We start from the raw sequence: 24,682 nt of genomic DNA, 5'->3' as shown, positions 1-24,682 counted from the left end.
TTTTTTTAATCAGTAATGATTTCACAAAATAACTTCAAAATTTTACTGATTTCTTTTTTACCAAAGGGAGAAAATATCCATGGCAGAAGTGACCAGTCATGGAAAAACCCTTCTGTCTGCTGAAAGAGAACAACTACGGTTAGAATTGCAGCAACTGAACCATCAGATTAGCCAGCAGACCCAGCTTCGTGGACTAGAGGTACAGACCTACAGATACTTTTGTGTTGGGGGTTTTGATGTCAAGTATCATTCTGCAGCCCAACTGACCTTAAACACATGATCTTCCTGTGTTGTCCACCCTTAGTACTTAAAGTGAAACTACAGGTGTTCAGCACTGCAACTCTTTCTGCTTCAGTTTCAAAGGGTTTCCAAGGATTTTAAATTGGATTTATATGTGTTTGGTAGGGTGGTATGTGCATTTGAGTGCATGTGCTCGATGAAGATTAGAGCTACAGGCAATTGTGGGCATCCTGACAGGGGTACAAGGAAGAAAACTCAGATCCTCAACAAGAGCAGTATGTGATCTTAACCACCAAATCACTTCTCCAGTACCCTTAAATGGTAGTTCTTGAGGTACAGTAAGGATAGAATTTTAAAGCCATTATCTGAGAGTTAGTATAAATAACCATTAACAGAGATTTCAGAACTAGATTTAATTCTTGACTAATAGAAAAAGAATAATTAGCTGGGTGGTAGTAGCACATACCTTTAATCCAAGCACTCAGGAGACAGAGGCAGGCAGAGCTCTGTGAGTTCAAGGCCAGCCTGATCTGCAGAGAGTGCTCCAGGAATAGCTCCATAGCTAAAGAAACAGACTAAGTATCTGAGACTAGTACTAGGGGAAAAAGAAAAAACAATCCTTGCCATCATGGATGGTTTTTGTTTGTTTGTCTATTGTTTATTTTATGTGCACTGGTGTTTTGTCTGTGTGAGGTTGTCAAATTCCCCTAGAACAAGTGTTTTCTTTCTTTTGTTCTCTCTCTCTCTCTCTCTTGTGTTTTGTTTTGGTTTTTCTCTAGGCTGGTCTTGACCTCACAGAGATCCACTTGTCTCTTCCTCCCAAGTGCTGGGATTAAAGATGTACACCAGCACCACCTGGCAAGTTACAGTTTGAACTGCCATGTGGGTACTGGAAATTTCATCTGGGTCCTCTAGAAGATCAGCTAGTGCTCTTAACCATTGAACTATCTCTCCAGCCTCCATCATTGAGTTTTAATAAAAAAAAATTACAAGATTTATGTCAAGGAAAATAACAAAAAGATAAACATTTATAATTGATTTCTCTTTGAAATAAGAAAAAAAAACTGCATTTTTGGTCCTTGAGAGATGGCAACTGTTCTTTTGAGGTTTTTGAAACAGGGTTCCTCTGTATAACAGCCCAGGCTATTTTTGCAGAGGATCCAAGTTTGGTTCCTGTTTCACAACTGCCTATAACTCCAGTTCCTGGAGATCAGCACCCTCTTTGGGTATCCATAGGTACCTACACTTAGGAATGTGCACCATGCACGTGCAAACACACACACACACACACACACAAAAAACATTTTTCTAAAAATAAAATACATCTCTTAAAAATAAAACCATTTTTACTCAAATGCTACTAAAAAGAGATTGTGTTTATTGTTGGATCATTTTCATTGCAAACATGGCTATTTAGTGTGGATACTTGGGATGGGGCACTCTCTATAGTGTGAAGTGTGCTGAGTTGTGTGTGCTTGGCTTTGTGCATAGGCTGTTAATAACCGACTGGTGGTACAGAGGGAGGTGAACACCCTGGCAGGCCAGCCACAGCCCCCTCCACTGCCTCCAAAATGGCCTGGAATGATCTCAAGTGAGCAACTAAGCTTGGAACTACATCAGGTGGAAAGGGAAATTGGCAAGAGAACGCGGGAATTGAGTATGGTAAGTGCTGATGTGGGAAAAGGGACTAGTTTCTTTTATTTTATGTATTGCCACGTACTTGTGGCGTTACCTCATTTTCTGCATGTCTTGTTTCCTGAGCAACTGGCTGGCTGGCGTCTGCCTGACTCCAGCTACTCTCTATATATATCTCTGTTTGGATTTCCTACCTAACTTTACTGTGCTAGAACATTGGTCAAAACAGCTTTATTCATCAACCAATAAATGCAATGCATATACAGGACATCCCACATCAGACTAATATTTAGAGTAATTTGTATAAAGATTAGTTGTCACCTGGTTGTATCATTCTTCTCTTAGTTCCTGTTGTTTTGAATTTGTCCTTTGTCATAGACTTGATTTTCTAGTCACATTTGGGGAGAAGGCAATTAATTGAAAATCCTAAAGTTTCTGTTTCACATACACATTAGAGAAACAGATGGGGTGATGTTTAATCTTTTGCACTTTTGTGTAATATTAAGATATTAATAAGATACAGCTGGACAGTGGTGGTGCAGGCCTTTAATCCCAGCACTTGGGAGGCACAGGGAGGTGTATCTCTGAGTTCGAGGCCAGTTTCATCTACTACAGAGCAAGTTCCAAGGCAGCTAGGGCTATATAGAAAAACCTTGTCTGGAAAAAACAGAGAGAGAGATTTACACAAAAATAGTCGTTTTCATGGCCCTTGAGGTATAAAGGAGTTATAGCTTATACACTGTTCCGTGATGATTTTTCAGTGTTAGTTTTGCATTTTTCTAACATAGTAGGCAGTTGTACTGTTATGCTTTTGTGTATACTCTCTGTCATCTGCCTATTTGTTTTTGTTAATTCTTAATAAACTAGGAATAATTCTCTTTTGATCATTGTGTTGTTTGCATTTGCTCTATTCCGTTACAGCACAGGTTACTGACTTTATTTCCTCTTCTTTTAAAGGAGAACCAGTGTCCTATGGACATGAAAAACAAACTGGGTACAAGTAAGCAAGCAGAAAATGGACAGCCGGAGCCACAAAACAAAGTCCCAGCTGAAGACCTTGCATTGACATTCAGGTAAAGGGATACTTCCATAGTTGTATTTAACCATGTACAAAAGAGAAATAATTGTATTATCTAGCCATACCCAAAGTACTGTATGATTTTTTTTCTCCCCAAGACAGGAAACTCATTATGTAGACCAAGCTGGCCTCAAACTCACAGAGATCCACCTGTCTCTGCTTTCCAAGTGCTGGAATTAAAGACGTGCATCACCACCACCTGCCATACCCTATGATTTTTAAAAGAACTATTATTTTTTTGTATAGTGAGAAAAGAATATGAATATATTGGTTTCTCTGTGTAGCCCTGACTATCTTAGAACTCATTCTGTAGATCAGCCTGACCTCCAACTCACAGAGATCCACCTCATGAGTACTGGGATTAAAGGTGTGCACCACCACTGCCCAGCAGGGGAAAAGAATATGTTTTCGCTAAATCTAGAAATTATAATACTCAGGAATTGGGGTGGCATATAACTATGGGCACTAGAGAGGCTGAGATAGGAAGACAGGAATTTGAGGCCAGTCTGAGCTACAAAGTGAGACTGTCTCAACATATGCACATAGAGAATTTAGGATTTAAACAGGATTGGATTATCTGTTAACTCGTAACAAATTACATTTGTTACAAATTACATCTTGTTACATTTTCTTCTCATTGTTTAAGTATAGCTTTTTAATTAAAAAACATAGGGCTACTGTAGAAATTGAAATTTAAAAAATGATTAAAGCCCACCTGTCTCCCACTTTATTTTGTTTTCATGCTGGGTGTTGAACTCAGAGCCTTATAAATTCTTTTTTTTTTTTTTTTTTTAAATATTTATTTATTTATTATGTATACAATATTCTGTCTGTGTGTATGCCTGCAGGCCAGAAGAGGGCACCAGACCCCTACAGATGGTTGTGAGCCACCATGTGGTTGCTGGGAATTGAACTCAGGACCTTTGGAAGAGCAGGCAATGCTCTTAACCTCTGAGCCATCTCTCCAGCCCCTAGAGCCTTATAAATTCTAAGCACATTTTACCACTAAGCTGTATTCCATGGATATCTCCCCCATTTCAGTTATATTATTAAAAAAAAGAAAAATAAGCCACGGGTGATAGAACTTTTTTAAAATACGATTTTTTTTTTCAAGACATTGTTTCTGTATAGCTCTGGAGCCTGTCCTAGAACTCACTCTATAGACCAAGCTGACCTTCAACTAACAGAGATCTACCTATCTCTGCCTCCCAAGTGCTGGGATTAAAGGTGTGCACCACCATAGCCCAACAAGAAGATAAAAATTTTAAAGCACCCATAATTCTACATTCCATTGTTATCTTGCCTGTCTTTTAATGGCATTTAGCATTAAGCCTTGCTTAGTGTTCTGGGTAGCTTGGGTTTTTTTTTTTTTTTTTTTTTTTGTCTTTTGAGACAAGGTAGGATCAAAGGCATGCACTACCATCTCTAGGCCATTCTCAGCCACATCTTTAAATTGATCTCTCATAACATGGTACGTAATTTACTTTTTATCCTTATTTACTTTCTTTGGCATCTTTGAGGCATTTGAATGCATAGTCCTTCGTCACCTTCCTCATGACCTATCCGCGAATTAAGGTAGCACATACCTTTAATCCTGGTACTCACTATGAGTTTGAGGCCTGTCTGTTCTACGTAGTGAGTTCCAAGATTGCCAGGGCTATGTAGAAAGACCTTGTCTCAAAAATAAACAAGCAAATAAACACCAAAATTTCTACTTGCCTCGTTGCTCTCTTCTTGACTTTTGACCCATCTTAAATCTATATGCTGTCCTAGGTTAAAAATAAATTACCATGCAAATAAACTTGGTAAATCAAAGGTTAGCTGTTTTTTTTTTTTTTGTTTGTTTGTTTTTTTTTTTTTTAATGCCAGGCAGCAACTATTTTAAAGTATGGGTCCTGATGTTGGGGGCTGGAGGCAGTCTGGAGGGCCATCTCTCGCCACCTACCCCTGCCTACCAAGTGGTGGGTACCACCACAACTGTTTGTTGTAACTTGTAGCTCAGTCTTGTAATGTGTAAGTGGCAATAGATACATAAACAGATAGGCAGGTTGTATTCTGACAAAAGCTGTATTTCTAAAACAGTAAGTTTGTTTGCTACAATGTGGATGAGGAGTTATAATCAAATTTTGGAAGCTATTTATAGTTTTTTTTTTCCTTTGGGGTTGAAACAGAGTCTCATTGTGTAGCCTGAGTTGGCCTGGAACCAAGCTAACCTAAAGTTGATAGAGATAAGCCTGCTTCTGGCTCCTGCTGGGACTAAAGGCATGTACCACCACTCCTGACTCACATTTTTTGTACAATACTAAATGATAAGCCCTGTTGACTGGATTTTATTCAGAGTATTTGCTTTTCTCCTTTTAAAAATTCCAACCTTTTTTATGTAATTAACAGTGATGTGCCGAATGGATCAGCTTTGACACAGGAGAATCTCAGCCTCCTATCAAACAAGACCAGCTCTTTGAACCTGTCAGAAGATTCTGAGGGAGGAGGAGATAACAAAGATTCCCAGAGATCAGGAGTTACTTCCAGTTCTCCCTAGAATACGGGTGCCCTGCTTCTACCTTCTGCTCCTAATCAATTCATAGGACATAGGGATAGAAGAATGGATAACTTCTAAACTTTTTCTCTGAGTGGTCAGCGAAATCCAGGAAAAGCACTGGAGGCAATGTGCACCAACACCACTACTAAACAAACCCTGCACATAGTTCACATTAATGCATTTTTTTAATTTAAAGAAAAAGAAAATTAGCAGTATCTGCAAGCAATTCAGATTAAATTTGTTTTTGTTCTGTGAATGAACTTTATTTTAATAACTTTGGACGCCTTGGATCCAGGGCTTTAAAAAAAAAAGAAGATATTATATATACATTCTGTTTGATTAATTGTATGATCTTAATGAAGTAGGTTTTTCATGTATTTTGGTATTATTACATACCCAGTGTAAAATTCCTTTCTCCCAGTCCTTTCCAACTCCACAGCCGTGTAAACTAAAAGCACTGTTTCCAAGAATTCTGTGATAGTAGATTGGCTTATTAGAAGCTGTGCAGCAAACTGAGGTTTTTAGAGCTATTCTTCAGCACCCCACACTGCACCCACACCCACCCTGTTTCAGGATCACTAGCTTCCTGACTTTTCTTACAACATTAAAACTTCATTTGAGTAGGGTAGGCTTTTAGTTTCAACTTTTTAGAGATTTCAACAGGCTGTTGATTGTTAGAGCTGCACTTTTCCATGCTAAGGATTCCTTGCATTCTCTCCATAAAATCTGAAAGCCTGTTTGGTGTTTACATTGCTTAATTAGATTTAAATGAAGATTATCTTTGAACTCCTAACAGGACATGGTGGCTCATTTTGGTAATCCCAGGACTCAAGATGCTGAGGCAGGAGAAAACCAAAAAGAAGAAAATAAATGAGCTTCAACTTGTTAATGGTGGAAACACAGTTCCTGTCCTCCTATGTTGAGCTCATGATGTAAATTGGAGCTGTGCTCAAATGCTCAAAAAAATCACAATAACCATGTTCTAAAAGTTGGAGAGATGGCTCACCAGTACTGGTTGCACTTCCAGAGGACCCAGGTTCTTCCTAGCACCCACAAGATGGCTCACAACTGCCAGTAACTCTGGTTCCAAAGGATATCACACCCTCTTCTGACCTTGTGGGCACAGACACACATGGGTGCATGTACATACACACACATAAAATACATAAGTTTTACATTTGATGTGAACTTAAATAAATGGGGACACATTTCAATGGAATTTTTATTTTTCTTTCAAAAGTATAAAAGATTTGGCAGATAAAAACTGAGTCTTGAAGATTATGTATTGATTACTTGTGCTGCTCAGAAATTACTAGCATAACTAAATAACTTGAAGTGGATTTTTAGACTTTCTTTCTGACTTTAAAATTGTTTATGAAAACATTAAAGAGTAAGGAAGGATTTTTACTTAGTTCTGCTGCACATATTCTAATGCTACCACTGTATGCTTAATTCACTAAGCCCCTATAAAATGAGTTCATTGGGGGACTATTCCACAGTCACTCCAGCCCTCTGACTGCCTGACATACAGTTTCCCTTTCTAGATACTACTACTAAACAAGAAAGCACTGGTTATGTAATAAGTTACTGCATTGCTTTGGTTGGGTAAAAGCAAAAGTTTATATTTTTCTTATTTCTTATATTCCTACCCGTTAACTCCTGCTGAGGTCAGAGCCACCTCAGTCTGCTCTGTGTCTGTCATGTTGTTAATGGAAACAATTGGGTGGGGGTGGGGTGGGAAGGGTAAAATAGTCCTGCCATTGCCTACCAGTAGGAAATCCAAACAGAACACTCATTTGAGTAGCGATTATTTAATTTGCCCAGTCAAGGCACCGTATTTATATACTATTTCACATTGAATTTGATTATGCCCTACAGACCTGGCTGGTCAAGGATTTGATATACACATATTGGCTTGGGATTCGAGCTTTCTTTTTTATTTAAATAAAAATTTATATATATATATTATATATATACATATATACATTGCTATATCTGTATATATATTGGGTATGTTTTAAAGATTTCTTCGCATGAGCGCAGCTGTTGCAATAAAATGACCGATTGGGAGGTAGAAGCACTGAATGACAGTGAGGCATTTTCAGTTGATACATACATTTTACTTTTCATTTGAAATATATACATCTGCTTTCTTGGCTTTTTTTTAAAGATAAAACATCTTTTACATTTATACTTTAAATACTCATTATTTATTGAGAGAAGGAAAGAAGTGTTATGTCTGACAAGATTTTTGTTTTTATGCACATCTATAAAATGCCACATTATTGGCCTCTTGCCTTCCGTAAACAGATTTGGGCAGGACTTATTTCCTTTGGACATGTCAGATAATTCCTAAGTATGAGAAACAGGAGGTTTGTTTTAGAAATTGCAGTGACCAGGGGGGAAATCTGCATATTGGTTTTATTGGAGTTAAGAATAAAAGTAAATTTTCCTTGTGGTGCGTATGAAACCCCGGAATGCACTCTGCTGAGGTGCACTAGAATGTGAAACCCCCGGAATGCACTCTTCTGCGGTGCACTAGCATCCCTCCAGCTGTTCTCACTTAGGGAGAAAATTAGCCTCTTAAATGTTGGGTTGAGTTCCCTAAGCCCAGCCTCTAGCCAGTCTGGCTGGGGTGGAAAGTAGAAGACGGTGTGCCTACAATTTCTCTGTTGAAGAAATTGGTCATTTTCCCTTACAAATTCTTAGGTGTGTTTTATGTGTTGGGGGAGTGGTTGTTTGTTTGTGCCCACTGGCAGATGTGGGGATTCAATAAACCCCACAACCTTGAGGATGTTTTCTCCCTTGAACATATTTTGTGTTATGAGGCAACAATAAACTGAAGCATAACTTCATGACTCTTAACTGCTGTTTTTGTCAGAATCTGAAAAGCATTGATTTTTATTTTTGTCTTTAGAGACATTAAGAAATGACCCTCATCAAATAAAAAGTAAACTTTTACAGCAGCACCCCTTTGTGAGATAGAGTTTACCATGCAGCCCCAGCTGGTTCTGAACTCAGGATCCTTCAGCCTCTGAGCACTGTGATTTTAGGCATTTGCCACTGTGCTCAGCAATATGCATGGTTTTTCACTTAAATGGTTTCTTCTGAGGATGACTATTTGCTTTTTACTGTATTTAAGACCAAGAATCATCTAAGATGAACATGGACAATTCTGGAAGGGTTAGGAGCCTACATTCATACTTGTTCAGAAACAAAAAGCCAGTGTATTATCGTAGTGAATATATAAAAGTACTGGGACTCATTCTGTTTTCAGTGAGTCTTTGTAAAATGATAAAAATGATAATGAAATATCTAGACTCACTTTCCTAATTTATAGCCACAAGTCTAATAGCTACCCTCTTCTGAAGGATAACTTATACAGTCTGATGTGACTAAAGAGCCATTCTTTACTACTTTTCTAATTAAACAGAACTTGTCGCCTAAGTTTCTAATAGTAATGTTCAAGTGACAAGACACTATTATTAATGTCAATTACAAATATTCAACTACTCCGAATGTGTAAGAACTCATTTGGTAAGGCATTAATGTGTGTTATTCCCTTCTCTCATTTTCCTTCCCTTCTGTTTTTTTTCCCATTTATTTATTCTTTTGCCTAAAGGCAAGAGATTGACGTGATTCTCACTTGTTACTCGGATACATGGTCCCATCGGACTCCCATGAGCTTCATTGTGGGAGCTTGAAATTTAGTTCCTAAGTTTTTCATGATTATCTCTTTTCTTTTCTTCCTGACCCCTTGCCATTCTGCAGTTTCCCCTTGACTTACCCAATCTGTAACAGTGACAGTTTGCTGCCTCTAAACAGAGCATTCAAATGAATTCGCTTAGCCAATGACTTCTGTGAAGTTGCCTTTTCTAATGGCGTTATTACTCAGTGATGCACAGATGTGGTATTTGCCCTACTGGCAGGCAAGCAAAGGTCTGGTAAAAAATGATAACCTGCTATTTCTTTAAGGAGCGCCAAAGACTTGTGCTTTACTCTGTTTTTGTTTTAGGGGAAATAGTAGCCATTTTGATTATGAAACCCGGTAGTATTGTGAGTTGATTGTACTGTGTAGATGTCTAAAGTTAACTGTAAGGTTAGCTGGCCTTATAAAATGTAAAAGTAATGAAAATTCATCAGTTTCTATAAACCAGTAAATATCATCCTTGACAATATTTGTTTAAGCAACTCACTCTCCCTTCTGGGGGTTATCTTGATGGAATAGTACCGTCTGTGTTTTTCTGTAGTCAAGTCATGGGGCTGGGAATTTTTCCTGAGCTTGAGGCTTGTGAGAAATAGTTAACTGTAGTTAATACCTGTTCAGCTATGTTCAGGGTCAGCTTACTTTCACTAAATGGGATTCATGTGCTATTATTTATATGTACAAATGGTGATAAAATGAAATTTCACCATATTCTCCATTTGGGCTTTTAAAAATCAACTAAAGAGTTCAGTATGTAAAATCTTGTGTAAAAAATCATCTGTAATGATTTATATTTTATTAAAAGATATGGCCTAATTAGTTTTAAGGAGGAATTAATGGCCTTGCAAATAAACTACAGTTTATTTACACTATTACCCCCTTACCCTGTAAAATGTTCAAGTGTGTTAAAATCTTGTTAATACATGTTTATAGTGTTGCAAAGGGATCTCATCTGAAAACAGAGCTCAGAGTAACTGACTTCACTGAGACAATTTGCTCTCCATAGAGTCGAACACAGTAGTCTGCTACTGTTTTATCTGCATGCTTGTTTTGCAGAAACATGTTCATGTCTATCTTGGACAGCTACAGCTTTTATATTTATTTCTTCAGCTCAGCTTTTGAAAATTAATTGCTGAAATGACTTGCTGGGAGTTTTGGTAAATTTTTAGTTCTCAGTCACCTTTTCTGAGCCACTTAAGAAAAAGAGCTGGTTTTGTTTTGCTTTTTCAAAAGGTATAATTTCAAATAAAACCTTTTTGTTACTTGAAATTTTAAGATTCTATTTCTGTAACTGCTAAAGGTGTTTTCATAGGTAACCTGTTCTAATTGATTAGTAATACTAGTTACATTAAGAGGAAGCTGCCACCCCCAGGAGTAAGTAACGCCTTCCAGTGGGTATGTTCTCTGTAGGTAGATTTTCCTTACCACACTGAATAAACTGGGGGGAAAGCCGTGGAACCCCTTTGTCCTTTAGCACTGGGATTGCTCTCAGAGCCTCTGGATCTCAGACACTGAATCTCTTGAACTTATCCTTGAGCAAAATGGCTTTTCACATTAACTCAAGGTGGAAAACTTAAACCTGAAGACAGTACTGTGTCAGAAAAAAATGTGTATTTAGAAAAATGAAACCCTGTGGAATTTGTTATCCTGATGTATGTTATTTAGTAGATAAGATGACTTTATTTTGTATAGAAGACTCACTTCCTGGTGACTGTTTTGTGTTTTGTCTTTTAATGCTGAGTAGACAGATCACAAGTCTTTGGCTCCCGTGTTAGATTGTGCAGAGTCATCTTAGAACTGGAAACTGTCAGGTGGTCCCACTCTTAATGAGGGCATGAAAGGTCAAGAAATGAATGCAAACAAATACTGGGTGGTTGATGGTCTGGATTCTTTGTTTTTGGTCTCCTTTAAAAAGTTGTTATTTCTGTAATTTATTAGTGTAGCCTGTCTCTGGTTGGCTGGCATTTCACAGTAATATCCAAACCACCCCATAAATTTTTATTTCTCTACTTAAAAGGCCTTTAAAGCTTTTGCTTTTCAGCTCTGCATTCCCTGAGAGATTTCCCCCTTATGTATTTTGCCTAACTTTCCACTCATCCTTTGTTTTCCCACCTTCTGGATGTAAAAGAACTGAAAGAAAAAATTGCCTTCCCTGGTCATGGGCCTCAGTGACTTCCTTTGTAATGCATCTGTGACTTTCCAGGAGAAATGCAGAAAGTGAGCTGAGGCTGTGAACAGACCTTTCACCCACCTAAACATTTTCCAGTTGTGAGGTTCCTCTTCGTGTGTGGTCCTTCCTTTCTGCCCCCTGCCAACCTTCCCTGACTATGGTCAATTGGTCTCTTGGCTCATACCAGTCTCCTGAGACATTCTGCAGTCGTTATCACCTTTTTGGGTGCATTTTATTTACTTTGTTCTTTTGTTTTTTTTTTTAAAAAAAATAACTTTAACATTGATTCATATTTGCTTGGGATAGAGCTTGTGTAATTTACCAATCGTATTGATTGTATGTGATTGTGCCCTGCAGAGGTATACTTAACAAAAGTAATCTAAGTTAATAAAGGAGCCCATGAGATTTGAGTCAGAATAGAAGTGACTTTATGAAATTGCAGTTTTGGATAATATGAATTCCCTTCTCAGAATCAGTGCTACGTAAATACCTATTTTTAAAGATTTTTACATTCCTATATTTTCCCATGGCCTCAGCTCCCTATTTTTATGTCATTCTATGCCCACCTGCTCAGATTTTTTCAATTGAGCATTAAAATAGCAATTGACTTTTAAATTAATGAATTTTTGGAAATTTTACATTTTCCATATGTTTCCAATTGAGAACAAAGGATGGGTTGAAATTCACTAACCCGTGACTGACTACTTAGCATTTGGCCAACGCTGAGATTTTATCTGGAGGCATTATTTTTTGCAAGTTCTTTTTAAATAGGAAAAAAGGACCTTGCCTGAAATGGAACATTCCCTTTCTTGCTTAATCTGTTTGTTATTTCCATTTTTAAACAGCCTTCAAAACAAATGAGGTGAAAGAAAAGAAATAGGAATGTGTTCAGAGCTGCAGAACTCTGATCTGAATAAGTACACGTTCTACTGCTGCACATTTTTTGAGAAGCTGTAGGCCTTCTTTCTCAATCTCGCATTATTTGTGTGCATGTTGTTTATATTAAAGATGCCACATTTTGTTAAAATGCTATTTCCTTTATTACCTTGGGAACTGACTCAGCCTCTTGTTGCTCCTAATTAGGGTTTAAGGCTCTTGTGAGTTGCAGATAAAAGGATTCATTTTAACAAATAGAAGGAGGTGATTCACCTTTTGGATTGTAAATATATGAAAGTGTCTACAAGGTCTTTATCTGCTTTCTGTCAGCATTTATATTAAATGGTAAATTAATGAGGAGGAACAATGTGTAGTCTTTTTCTTGTAAAGGGGTCTCTGTCATCTAACTCTCGTCTTGGGGATTGCTGATAAAAGATTTAAAGAGCTAATTTGTGCAAGTACACGAACTGGGGATCACTAGCTTTCTCTAGCATGGGAATCAGTGCACACTACAGTATGCAGTGGTTCAGAGAGAGGGTTAATTCTGAGATTGCTGGGGCCAGTATTCAGCAAGCCTTCACGACTTGATTTTATGGCTTCTCATCAAACCAAGAACATCTTTCTGCCCAAGCAAAATGGTCTTTCTCAGACAAAATATCTGTCTGTTTACTTACTGAATCCCAGTCATGCTGAAGCTTTGTTGGTCACTCCTGACAGAGAACAGATGTAAATTTATGTGGTCTGTTACAGACCATTCACTAGTTAATAGTTGGGTGGCATGAAGGGAGATAACTGGCTAGAGGAGATGGCTCAGGAGTTGAAAGTGCTGCCTGCTCTTCCAGAGGACCAGAATTTAGTTCCTAGCCCCACAACAGAAAGTTAGGACTACCTATAATTCTAATTCCAGGGATACAGCCCTGCTTCTGTCCTCTGTTGCATGCACGCGCGCACACACACACACATTTAAGGTCTTTTTTTTTTTTTTTAAATATTTATTTATTATGTATACAATATTCTGTCTGTGTGTATGTCTGCAGGCCAGAAGAGGGCACCAGACCCCATTACAGATGGTTGTGAGCCACCATGTGGTTGCTGGGAATTGAACTCATGACCTTTGGAAGAGCAGGCAATGCTCTTAACCGCTGAGCCATCTCTCCAGCCCCACACATTTAAGGTCTTAAACAGCGAGATGAGTTATTACACATTTCAGGACATTTATGAAATAAATGTAGATTCTAACAGATATATTTATATAATTCGGAATGTTTATGTGTTGAATATTAGTAAGACTGGGGGGTGTTTTTGTTCAGGTGATAGTAGCAACAGTTACATAAGACTATCTTTTTAAGGTTTGTTTTTGTTTTATGTGTATCAGTGTTTTGCTTATATGTATGTCTGTATACCATATGCATACGGTGCCTGTGGAGGCCAAAGAAGGCATCAGATTTTCTGGAATTTGAGTTCCAGATAGTTGTGAGCCACTGTGAGTGCTGAGACTAGAACCTAGGTCCTCTGGAAGAATAATATGTGCTCTTAACTGGAGAATTGTCTTTCCGGCCCCTATATTTTTTTAAAGATGCATAAATTGGTTGTTTGGAATTTACTTTAAAATACTTCCTAATGAAATTAATAGGCTTTACCAGCAATGGAAGTGGTGTAACACCTCCTACCAACAATTACTAAATTTAGGGACCACTGGTACTCAACAGGAGGGAGCCAGAAGGTATGAGATAGTACTGGATCCATCCTTGAAAGATGGTGACATCTAGAGAGGGAATTCCAAAACCAGGCCTGTCTGCCACTTAAACTAGGCCTATAAGCAGGAAGGAACTATCCGACCTGTTGGACTGAAGCTCATATAGACTAAAGTGGATTTGTTTTGTGTACATAAATGTTTTATCTCAGTGACTAGCTTATCTGCGATGGTCAGCAAGTTAAACAATGCTTTCCAACCTAGTTGGCTATTTAAAAATTTAAAAATACGGGGGCTGGAGAGATGGTCCAGTGGTTAAGAGCATTGCCTGCTCTTCGAAACGTCCTGAATTCAATTCCCAGCAACCACATGGTGGCTCACAACCATCTGTAATGAGGTTTGGTGCCCTCTTCTGGCCTGCAGACATGCACACAGACAGAATATTGTATACATAATAAATAAATTTAAAAAATGAAAAATACGCTGGGCGGATGGTTGGTGGTACATGCCTTTAATCCCAGTACTCTGGAGGCAGAGGCAGGTGATCTCTGTGAGTTCAAGGCCAGTCTGGTCTACAAGAGCTAGTTCCAGGACAGGATCCAGAACTACAGAGAAGCCCTATCTCAAAAAACAAACAAAAATTTAAAAATACCTCTTTTTGTTTTGAACATCTAACATTTAAGTCAGGCACTGGGCAGTTGGTGGTACATGCCGCTGAGGCCAACCCTGTCTCTCTGTCTTAAAATGATCACACACACCTTTAATCTGAGTACTAGGAGGCCGGGGCAGGTGAATCTTGGTGAGCTCAAGGTCAAACCTGGTCTACACAGCAAGTTCCAAGACAGCCAAGAGAAACCCTGTCTCCCCCACTCCCAAGGCTGCAGATGGTAGCATATGCCCCCAAACGAAGCACTAGAGACAAGAGAAGCCAACTTACATTCCATAGTGAAATACAGAGTGGGCTACATCATGTCTCAAAACAGAGTGAATTCACCACCTACTGAACTATTTCTATAGTTTATTTATGCTTAACAAAATGACACAAGAAAAATGCCGTCTGCCCTCAATGAACTCTAATTATAGGACTTGACACAGGGTTTTTTTAATAGCTTCATCTCGCTGGGTATGATGGCACACACCTTTATTCCCAGCCTTTAGAAGGCAGAGATAGGTGAAACTCGGGGCAGCCTGATCTACACAGACAGTTCAATGCCAGGCCACCCAGAGCTACATAGTGAGAATGACTCAATAAAATAATGACAACAGTAAGCAGAAGTATCAAAAAATCACAATTATCTTCAGAACAAGAAGCTGTGAGACTAAACAAGTTTTAATTTTGTTATACAAGACCCTATGTTTGATCCCAAACACTATCCCAAAATAACAAAACCAAAAAAGAAAGTTAATAGTAATAAAATAAACAAGTTGGCTGGGAAACTGGAGCATGGGGAGGGGAGTGGGATGTTAGAGATGAAGATGCCTGATAAGAGAAAATAAGGTATGTGAATTCTCAGAGAAGATGCTGAATTGATCTTCAAATGAAATGGGGCAGTCATAACTATTGATAGGGCAGCTGGAGATGAGGCAGGGTTATCACAAGGACTGCAGACCACACTAAAGTGTGGTGGCACGAGTCTCTACTTCCAGGTTAATGCTTGGGAAGATGAAGTTCAAGACCAGCCAGCTCCAGCTACGTGGCAAGTTCAAGACCCTGAGCTATATGGGACCTGTCTCAGAACTAAAAATGAGCTTATTCTGAAAGTAAAGGAAATGAAAGCAGAGGGTAATATGTGGGGAACAAAGGATATAAATTTGTGCGTCTTGGGCTGGAGAGATGGCTCAGTGGTTAAGAGCATTGCCTGCTCTTCCAAAGGTCCTGAGTTCAATTCCCAGCAACCACATGGTGGCTCACAACCATCTGTAATAAGGTCTGGTGCCCTCTTCTGGCCTTCGGCATACACACAGATAGACCATTGTATAATAAATAAATATAATAAAAAAAAAATTTGTGCGTCTTTATTCACAATGATTGAAGATCTGCTTGCCTCTCTCACACACATGCACGGCATTCACTGAGGCCCAGTTCAGTCTGTCTCAGGTGGGGCTTGGAGGAACATGATCACAGAAGGAGCTGTAAATGGATCCTATTTCTGGCTTTCAGAGATTTAAATTTTAGTGAAACTACCTAAAGACTTTAAGGGGAAGCGAAGCAGGGTGATTCTCCACTGGCTTTACATCTGAAAAGAGGACTAAGGGGAAGAGCAGGGGCCTCCCTAGTAGTGCATAAGTGCTGCACCAAGTAACGAGTCTCAGCCAGGCTTCCGGGAGTTTAGTTTTTGTTGCAGATTTTTTTGTTTGTTTGTTTTTTGTTTTTTGGGACAGGGTTTCTCTGTAGCTTTGGAGCCTGTCCTGGAACTTTCTCTGTAGACCAGGCTGGCCTCAGACTCAAGAGATTCACCCGTCTCTGCCTCCTGAGTGCTGGATTAAAGGCGTGTACCACCGCTGCCCAACTGGGTCTTTTTTTTTTTTTTAAAGATTTATCATACATGTATGTGTGTGTGTCCAGTGCCTATGGAAGTCAAGAAGGTGTTAAGATGTTGGATCCCCTGGAATTGGAGTTACGGATGACAGTAAACCACCATATGGATGCTAGAAATCAAACCTGGATTCTCTGCCGAAACAAGTGCACCTAACTGCTGAGCCAGCTCTCCAGCCCAGAGCTGAGCATAGTTTTAAGAGACTGAATTAAAATTATTGAATCATTTGGATTTTGTCTGCTAGCAATTAAATTCCAATACAGAAGTCAAGCTGGGGCTTGATGTGATGGATCGCTGAGGCAGGGTTCCCAGCTGTGATTAATTTACAAGAAATTAGGGCCTGAGCCAGCTCAGAGGGATGAAGCGGAAGGAAAGGGTTTGAGAGACTGGCACATCTGCCATTTGAAATAGTTGCAGGGAATAATTATAGTTATCTCAGTCTGTCATACTCCTAAACCTTCCAAGTCCGGTTAAAACCCAAGGGTGCCGTCTTGTACCCCTTTGTCTCTGCACATGCCTGCCATATTCCTCACTAGACTTTTCACTCCCTAGATAGTTAGGTTGTACCTAGACTCAAAGCATGTCTGCTTCCCCACAGTGTGAGGGCCTCTTTTTTTTTTTTTTTTATCTAAATCTGTATGAGTTTTTTGGTTTTTTTTTACATACATGTGTGTCTGAACCACATACATGTGGTGCCCAATGAAGCCGAAAGAAGGCATCATAGCCTCTGAAAGCAGAGTTAGAGCTATGGGCTGCCATGTATGGGTGCTGGGAATTGAATCCTCTGGAGGGTAGCCAGTGCTCTTAACTGCTGTGCCATCTCTAGCCCTGGGCCTCAGATCTTCAAGTTCTAACAGGAGCCAGCTTACTGCCATTGCACATTCCTTCCTCAGGTCTTCCTTGTCCCTGGAATGAACTTGGTGAGATTTTCTAGAACAAGGCTTGGAAGATGTGCCCAAGAGGCAACAGTCATATTCCTGGTCTGCAGTCATCACAGCATGCACGTTTGCCCAGCTTTACCATGTTTCCTCCTACTGCTTCCAGGGCAGACTAACTCCCCCCGGTGTCTCCGGGGACTTTGCTCCCACTGCCTATGTGTTCTGCAGTTCCTCTTCTCTGGCTTTCTCCTACCACCTACAGCTTCTGAACTAATGGACACATGATGAGCTTTGACCCTGTGCAACCCTCTCTTGTGCAACCTCCCAACCTTGCTTAGGATTTCTCTTAAGAAGTGATAACACCTCTTTAAAAAAAAAAAAAAAAGACTTGATAATCTTCCATTAAGGAAGTACTATCTGATAATTTAGCAAACTTCAGAATCTGCACCTCTTCAAATATAAATGTGGCCGGGCGATGGTGGCGCACGCCTTTAATCCCAGCACTCGGGAGGCAGAGGCAGGCGGATCTCTGTGAGTTCGAGACCAGCCTGGTCTACAGAGCTAGTTCCAGGACAGGCTCCAAAGCCACAGAGAAACCCTGTCTCGAAAAACCAAAAAAAAAAAAAAAAAAAAAAAAAAAATATAAATGTGTATTGAGTCCTAGTGCATTCAAGGCCCACAGCTGTGTGCACTGGATATGTTCAATAAATATTTGCTGTTTGATTTGATTTCCCTGAAACCCAAACTGAACTTTCTAACTGTTCCGAGGACTGGGGCAAATTCCAGTAAGACACTTCAAGAACCTGTGAAAAGCAGCCAACGTGATAATGCATGGCTTGTTTTTGATAAGCTTCATCCCACCTTAATTGTCACCCTAAGATGCTATTATTAGTCCAAGATCTTTTTGAACAATCCAGAGGAGCTGGAGATTCTCTTGCTTTCGTGCTATGTGTTGTGCCAAAGCTCCATGGAAAGGCCAAACCTTGAGTTACTCAGTAACCACACGAGAATCCAAGCTACTCTTTGCTCCTTGCCAAGGTCTTACTGTGGGGGCCAAACAGAACACATAGCCCAGGATATGAGACAACAGGCAAAGGCCACATGAAACACCTACCCACAAGAGTTACTCACACTGGAGGCTGGTGAAGAAAGGAGCTACTGACCTGAAGGAGGTCAGAGAAATGAGAGTGGGGAGGGTGGTGGTGGTACACACCTTTAATCCCAGCACTCAGGACGCAGAGGGTAGACAGATCTCTGAGTTCTAGGCCAGCCTGGTCTACAGAGTGAGTTCTAGGACAAGCTCCAAAGCTACACAGAGAAATCTCGTCATAAAAAAAGAAAAAAAAAAAAAGAAAGAAAGAAAGAAAAGAAAGAAAAATAGAAAGGGAACCAAATGTGATATTCTTTTCTCTCAATGGATTGTCAAGCTAACCCCTAATAGCAAGAACGGGAAGGCCCATGCATGCTTTCCAATCTTGCTTCCATTCAGAGTGAAGAAAAATGATGGGGATCTTCCCGAAAATTTTTACCTGGTACAAGCATTTTAGGAGCCAGAAAGATGAGCCAGGAGCTAAAGTGCTTGTGATGCACACTTAACCTGAATCCCATTCCTGGAGCTTCATCCAAAGCCAATTGCAGTGGCACACATCTGGAACTCCAGTTCTCCAATGGTGACACAGGAGGCAGAGACAGATTTCCCCAAAAAGTCAATGCCAAACTGCCCTGGAATATGCAGCATGGCAAAAACAAGACAGAAGGGGAAAATCAACTCCCAGAGAATTATCCTCTGATCATACAGGTTTCAGAGTATATTCACAGCTGCACATGTATCACACACAGTAATTAAAGGATGTTTTTAGACTTTTGTTCAAACCCTGGCTACCCTTACAGAGCCTGCACTCCACCTTGGAACTGCATCCCTGGCCCCCTTATAAAAAGTTTACCCCCAGTTCCAGATACGACTAAAGTTTCCAAAAAAAAAAATGGAATGTTTCTCTTTTATTTTATACAATTATTAAAATATCAGCCAGCCAGCCTGGTCTACAAGAGCTAGTTCTGGGACAGGCACCAAAGCTACAGAGAGACCCTGTCTCGAAAAACCAAAAAAAAAAAAAAAAAATATCAGCCAGGCAGTGGTGGCACACATCTTTAATCCCAGCACTCGGGAGGCAGAAATGGGTGGATCTCCATGAGTTTGAGTCAGTCTGGTCTACAAAGTGAGTTCCAGGACAGCCAGGATGGTTTTACAGAGAAACACTGTCTCGAAAAACCAAAAAACAAAAACACGACAAATAAGCAAACAACAACAACAACAAAATTCATCATGAGAAGGGGAATACAGTTGCAAGTTAGTTTGCCTGGTATATAGCCTTTCCCCCTTCCTTGAATCAGCCTAAGATGAACCAAAAGAAAAGAGATTTGGGATCCTTCAATGCAGCAGAAGCTAAGGGGAGCTGTGTGTGAGAGAGAGCTGAAGCCAGGCTGGCAGGAAAGACTCCCAAAGAACTCTGGGAATTCTCAAGAGGCTGCTGCAATATAGAGGTGAGCACAGCAGCATTGTCTCCTGGCTGTGCTGTCTTCCTGATGGCAATGTTGGACAGCGAAGAGGACTGTCTCCTGGACCTGCTGCTGTCTTCCTGATGCTAATGTTGGATAGTGAAGAGGAAAACAGGTATTTGCTTCTTGGTCAAAAACATGGGTCAGGTTCTTTTCTTTCAGAAATGGAATCCCAGGAGCATATCCCAAAAACAACTGGGTTCAAGAGCTGGAGAATCGGGGAATACTTTGGCTGGTAACTTCCGGGCCTTTGAAGTAGTTACAACTTCATCGTGCAACATAGAAGCTGAGCTGCTAAAAAGAATTGGTTACTCAAATGCAGAGGCTATACTGTGGCCACGCTCATCTGGGATGCGTATCAGAGACAAGTGTACTCTACAATATCTGTAGCCAAAGAAACAGCCTTTGTGTTCATTTCTGGGACCTGGGTTTTGAGAGCATTATGAACAAACTCTAACTATCCAGAGGTAAAGAACCAAATGGTGGGTGAAAGTCTAAGCTTTGTGTGAAGAAAAACAACCAGTTGAGGAAAAAAGACAAAGAGTTTGATACTAGCCTGGGCTCCTTATTAAGTAAGACCTTGTCTCAAAATGAGGGAAGGGAGGAAAGAAAACCAAGTGAATTCTATTTTGTAGCCAGGGAAGACATGGACAATTCCTTAGTAACACACAGAAGAGCAGCTGGAGAGAGATGGCTCAGTGGTTAAGAGCACACGTTAAAAAGATCTGTGAATTGGGCTGTGATGGTGCTTGCCTTTATGCCCAGCACTCAGGAAGCAGAGGCAGGTGAATCCCTGTGAGTTCAAGGCCAGGATGGACAGCCAGGAGCACACAGAGAAACCCTGTCTCAAAAATCAAATGAGCCAAAAACAAAGGTGAAGCTGACATTTGGACAGTGGCTTGAACCTTACCACCCCCAACTGTGATGGGGGAAAGTACTCAAACCAAATAAACAGCAGTTTTTCCCATCTGTAAGCAGAGCACAGTAACATCCCGGTAGAGCAGATGGGGTAAAGTCTGGAAAGCAGCCAGCAGAGATTCTGGTATTTACAGTATTTGAAATGAAACCTATCACCATTGAATATTAGGAACATGATACAATGCAATTGCTAACAGCAAAGTAATGTTTACAAACAACAGAACATTATTAACTAATAGAAACTATTTTGCCAGGCAGGCACCAAAATACCTCTCCTTGACTAGCAGACTGAAGTGGGCCTTTCCTACTCTCCCTTCCCAGCAGCTCAGGAATCAGTCAGTCCCTCTTCTTGGGTGCTGCCACCCTCATCCTGCACGAGGCCCCCCTCCTCAAGCCTCTGTGACACAGCATTGACATCCTTGTTGCTCATCAAGTCAAAACCTTTCTGCATAAATGACAAATCAGAAAACCACCTGGTGGTGGTGGTGCACACCTTTAATCCCAACACTCAGAGGCAGAGGCAGGTGGATCATATAGAGTCAAGCTAGTTTTATGTCAACTTGACATAAACTACTATTTTGGAAGAGAGAACCAAAATTGAGATGATGCCCCCACTAGATTGGCCTCTGGGCAAGCCTGTGATGCATTTTCTTGGCTGATGATTGATGTGGGAGGGCCCAGATCACTGTAATCACCCCTAAACTGGTAGTCATGGATGGAAGATGCTATACCAGCCTGCTATAAGGTGGCTGAGCAAGCCAAGAAGCAGTGTGGGATTCCCCTCTGTATGCTGTAAATACCACTGGTGAATAAAGAAACTGCCTTGGCCTGTTGATAGGGCAGAATTTAGGTAGGCGAGGAAAACTAAATTGAATGCTGGGAGAAAAAAGGAAGAGTTAGCGAGAAGCTATGGAGCCACTGCTGGAGACTGAGGCGCTGAAAATTTGTTAGTCTAAACTGCCAGGCAGCTAGAAAACAAACAAGCGGCCTTCCAACAACAAATTGGTGTGCCATTGTGGTAGGCTAAATCCATGTAAAACCTGAGAATCCTAGACACAAAGAACAGAGTTAAGCATGGTTTGGTAGTGGCATTTTCTTGGGTGGGCTCTGTTTGCTAGAAGCAAGCAGAGGCATGGCTCCTTTAAGAGAGGTTTTCACAATTCTGTGGTTAAAAAAAAAAAGCCACATTGTTTTAAAACTGCAGCTTTCTGGGCCATGCTGCCAGCGAATGCTGATGAGGTCCAGCTATAGAACATTTAAATGGATTAGTAAAAAGAGTGCTAATAGCAACATAGACTGACTGTGCCTAAAAATGGAACTGTGAGCATGGCTCTCAGAGGCAGCAAACAGCTCCATCGTGCTGGACTGGGCGGGGCAAGCAGACAGTACTATATTTCCCCTAGCAATGGCACCACTTAAGTTTATAAGAAGGGCTTAGCATTTTAAGAAGCACTTCTGAGGCCGGGCGGTGGTGGCGCACGCCTTTAATCCCAGCACTTGGGAGGCAGAGGCAGGCGGATCTCTGTGAGTTCGAGACCAGCCTGGTCTACAAGAGCTAGTTTCAGGACAGGCTCCAAAACCACAGAGAAACCCTGTCTCGAAAAACCAAAAAAAAAAAAAAAATAATTACAGATACACAATAGGACAGATTCAGACATAAAAGACCTCTAAATGAGTCACAGTGTTGGACAAATGTACATAGGCTTGAGAGAGAGAAGAAAAAGAGTATAGAGAGTTATAAAAAGAAGTAAATGGTTTTTAAAATATAAAACAAAGTCTTTAAAGAGACAGAGTACAGTAATGGATTAAAGGAATAAAGATAATAAAATAAATATTAAGAAGTAATAGAAAAAGTAATAGAGTAAAAATAAACAAGTCACGTAAAGATGTAATATACACAGAGAGTCTGGATTATGTATATTATTGTGTCTTCTTTGAATTTTTTGACAGTGAAGGAGCTAAGTACAGAGAAACATTTCATTGTATGGGCTGCTAAGCTAAATCAGCATGTATATGATAAAGGTATCTTGACTTCAGAATTTGGGTCTAAGGATATGTTGCTTTGAAAAGGAAGTTCTTCTTTTGTTTCCACAGAGGATGAGAACCTAAGGATTGCTTCCAGACTAATATGATTTGATGGACCAAGACCCCTGAAAGGTTGCCTTGAACACCCCAAAAATACCCTCAAAAATTACTTCCCCAACAAAAAGCAGTATGGAGACAACTAGGCCCCTATTCCCAAATACTGTTTTTAATGTTTATTTACATTTAAAGAGGAATATGCTATAGATATTTGCATATGGATCTTGTTTATTGATACAAATTTAAGGTCAATTCTGTTATATGTATATTTCTGCTCTTGATTAAGGTATTGTGTTTGTCCAGCTCATTTAAAATGTAATGTATAATACAGGTTAATAGATAATCATCTAAAAAATAGATAATCATCTATAATAGTCAAGCTTGTAGTCATATTAGTTAGATTTTTTTAGATGGACAGATATGGACAAACAGATATGTATGTATTTCTAGAGGTTTGGGAGTTGCTTACAATGCACTTCCTGTTTAGTTAGGTAATATTAAACCCTTCTGGAGTCTTTGATGGAGTTGAAGAATTTATAGTGGGCTGGAGAGATGGCTCAGTAGTTAAGAGCACTGCCTGCTGTTCCAAAGGTCCTGAGTTCAATTCCCAGCAACCACATGGTGGCTCACAACCATCTGTAGTAAGATCTGGTGCCCCCTTCTGGCCTGAAGACCAATGTATATCTAATGAATAAATAATTAAAAAAAAGAATTTATAGTTATAGTTTTTCTTAGTTATAATAGAAGATAAAGTAGATATAAATATTATAACTGTAATTCTTGCTTGACAACTTGTTTTTTTTTTTTTTTTTTTGAGACAGGGTTTCTCTGTGGCTTTGGAGCCTGTCCTGGAACTAGCTCTTGTAGACCAGGCTGGTCTCGAACTCACAGAGATCCGCCTGCCTCTGCCTCTCGAGTGCTGGGATTAAAGGCGTGCGCCACCACTGCTCGGCTAACTGTTTTGTTATATGTAATTATTTCGGATCTGGATGGCTGGGACAAACAAGAAGCCCTCCTCCAACAAAGCAGTGTCCTTCTAGCCCCTTTGCTTTAGTTTCTGCCTCCAGGTTCCTACTTGGAGTTCTTGCCCTGACTTCCTTGGATGAGGGATTGTGATTGGGGGTTGTGATGAAATAAACCCTTCCCTCTTCAGGTTGTTTTTATGATCTTATCACAGCAATAGAACCCTAAAACAGACATGAACAACAAAAATAGAAAATCCAGTTGGTAGGCTGGTTGCCTAGCATGCAGGAAACTCTGGGGTAGATCTTCAACACTGTGTAAAATGGGTATTGGCAAAGGCAGGAAGACCAACACTTCAGGGTCAGCCTTAGTTATACCTCAAGGCCAACCTGAGGTAGAGCAGACCCTGTCTCAAAGAAATAGAGGTTGTTTCCTCCACCACCCTCCCTTCCGTTACAAAGGTGCAGTACTGTAATACCTGCAGTTCCTTTCTTCCTACTTAGATGCTCTAGATCAGCACAGGAAGAGAACCCCCACTGTTATCACAGTAAGGAAGAAGAAGAAGAAGAAGAAGAAGAAGAAGAAGAAGAAGAAGAAGAAGAAGAAGAAGAAGAAGAAGAAGAAGAAGAAGAAGAAGAAGACAGAAATAAATAGCCCATTGTCTCCATTAGTTTGAATTTACTTAGCCCCTCCCCCCCCAAACTATTAGTAATAACACACACAGACACAACAGACACAACTTGGCTTGTTTGGTCTTTAAGAACTATTTTGAAGTTGGGCAATGGTAGCCCACACTTTAATCCCAGCACTT

General features: G+C 40.1%; 1 protein-coding gene across 3 annotated transcripts in view; it reads left to right on the top strand.

Moving 5' to 3' along the window:
* Rc3h1 (ring finger and CCCH-type domains 1) overlaps positions 1-12,600 on the top strand; it is a 76,173-nt gene extending 63,573 nt beyond the window's left edge. For all 3 annotated transcript variants that reach the window (XM_057769266.1, XM_057769267.1, XM_057769265.1), the window contains 4 exons: positions 67-199; positions 1,732-1,902; positions 2,833-2,948; positions 5,345-12,600. In XM_057769266.1, coding sequence (XP_057625249.1) covers positions 67-199; positions 1,732-1,902; positions 2,833-2,948; positions 5,345-5,492 — 568 coding nt within the window. In that variant the 3' untranslated portion in view covers positions 5,493-12,600. The remainder of the gene's footprint in view (positions 1-66; positions 200-1,731; positions 1,903-2,832; positions 2,949-5,344) is intronic.
* Positions 12,601-24,682: the final 12,082 nt, after the last annotated feature.

Source organism: Chionomys nivalis, chromosome 5 (assembly GCF_950005125.1).
Source record: "Chionomys nivalis chromosome 5, mChiNiv1.1, whole genome shotgun sequence".
NCBI classification, from domain to species: domain Eukaryota; kingdom Metazoa; phylum Chordata; class Mammalia; order Rodentia; family Cricetidae; genus Chionomys; species Chionomys nivalis.
The sequence above is the reverse complement of the archived record's forward strand: the minus strand, read 5'-3'. Positions and strand labels throughout refer to the sequence as shown.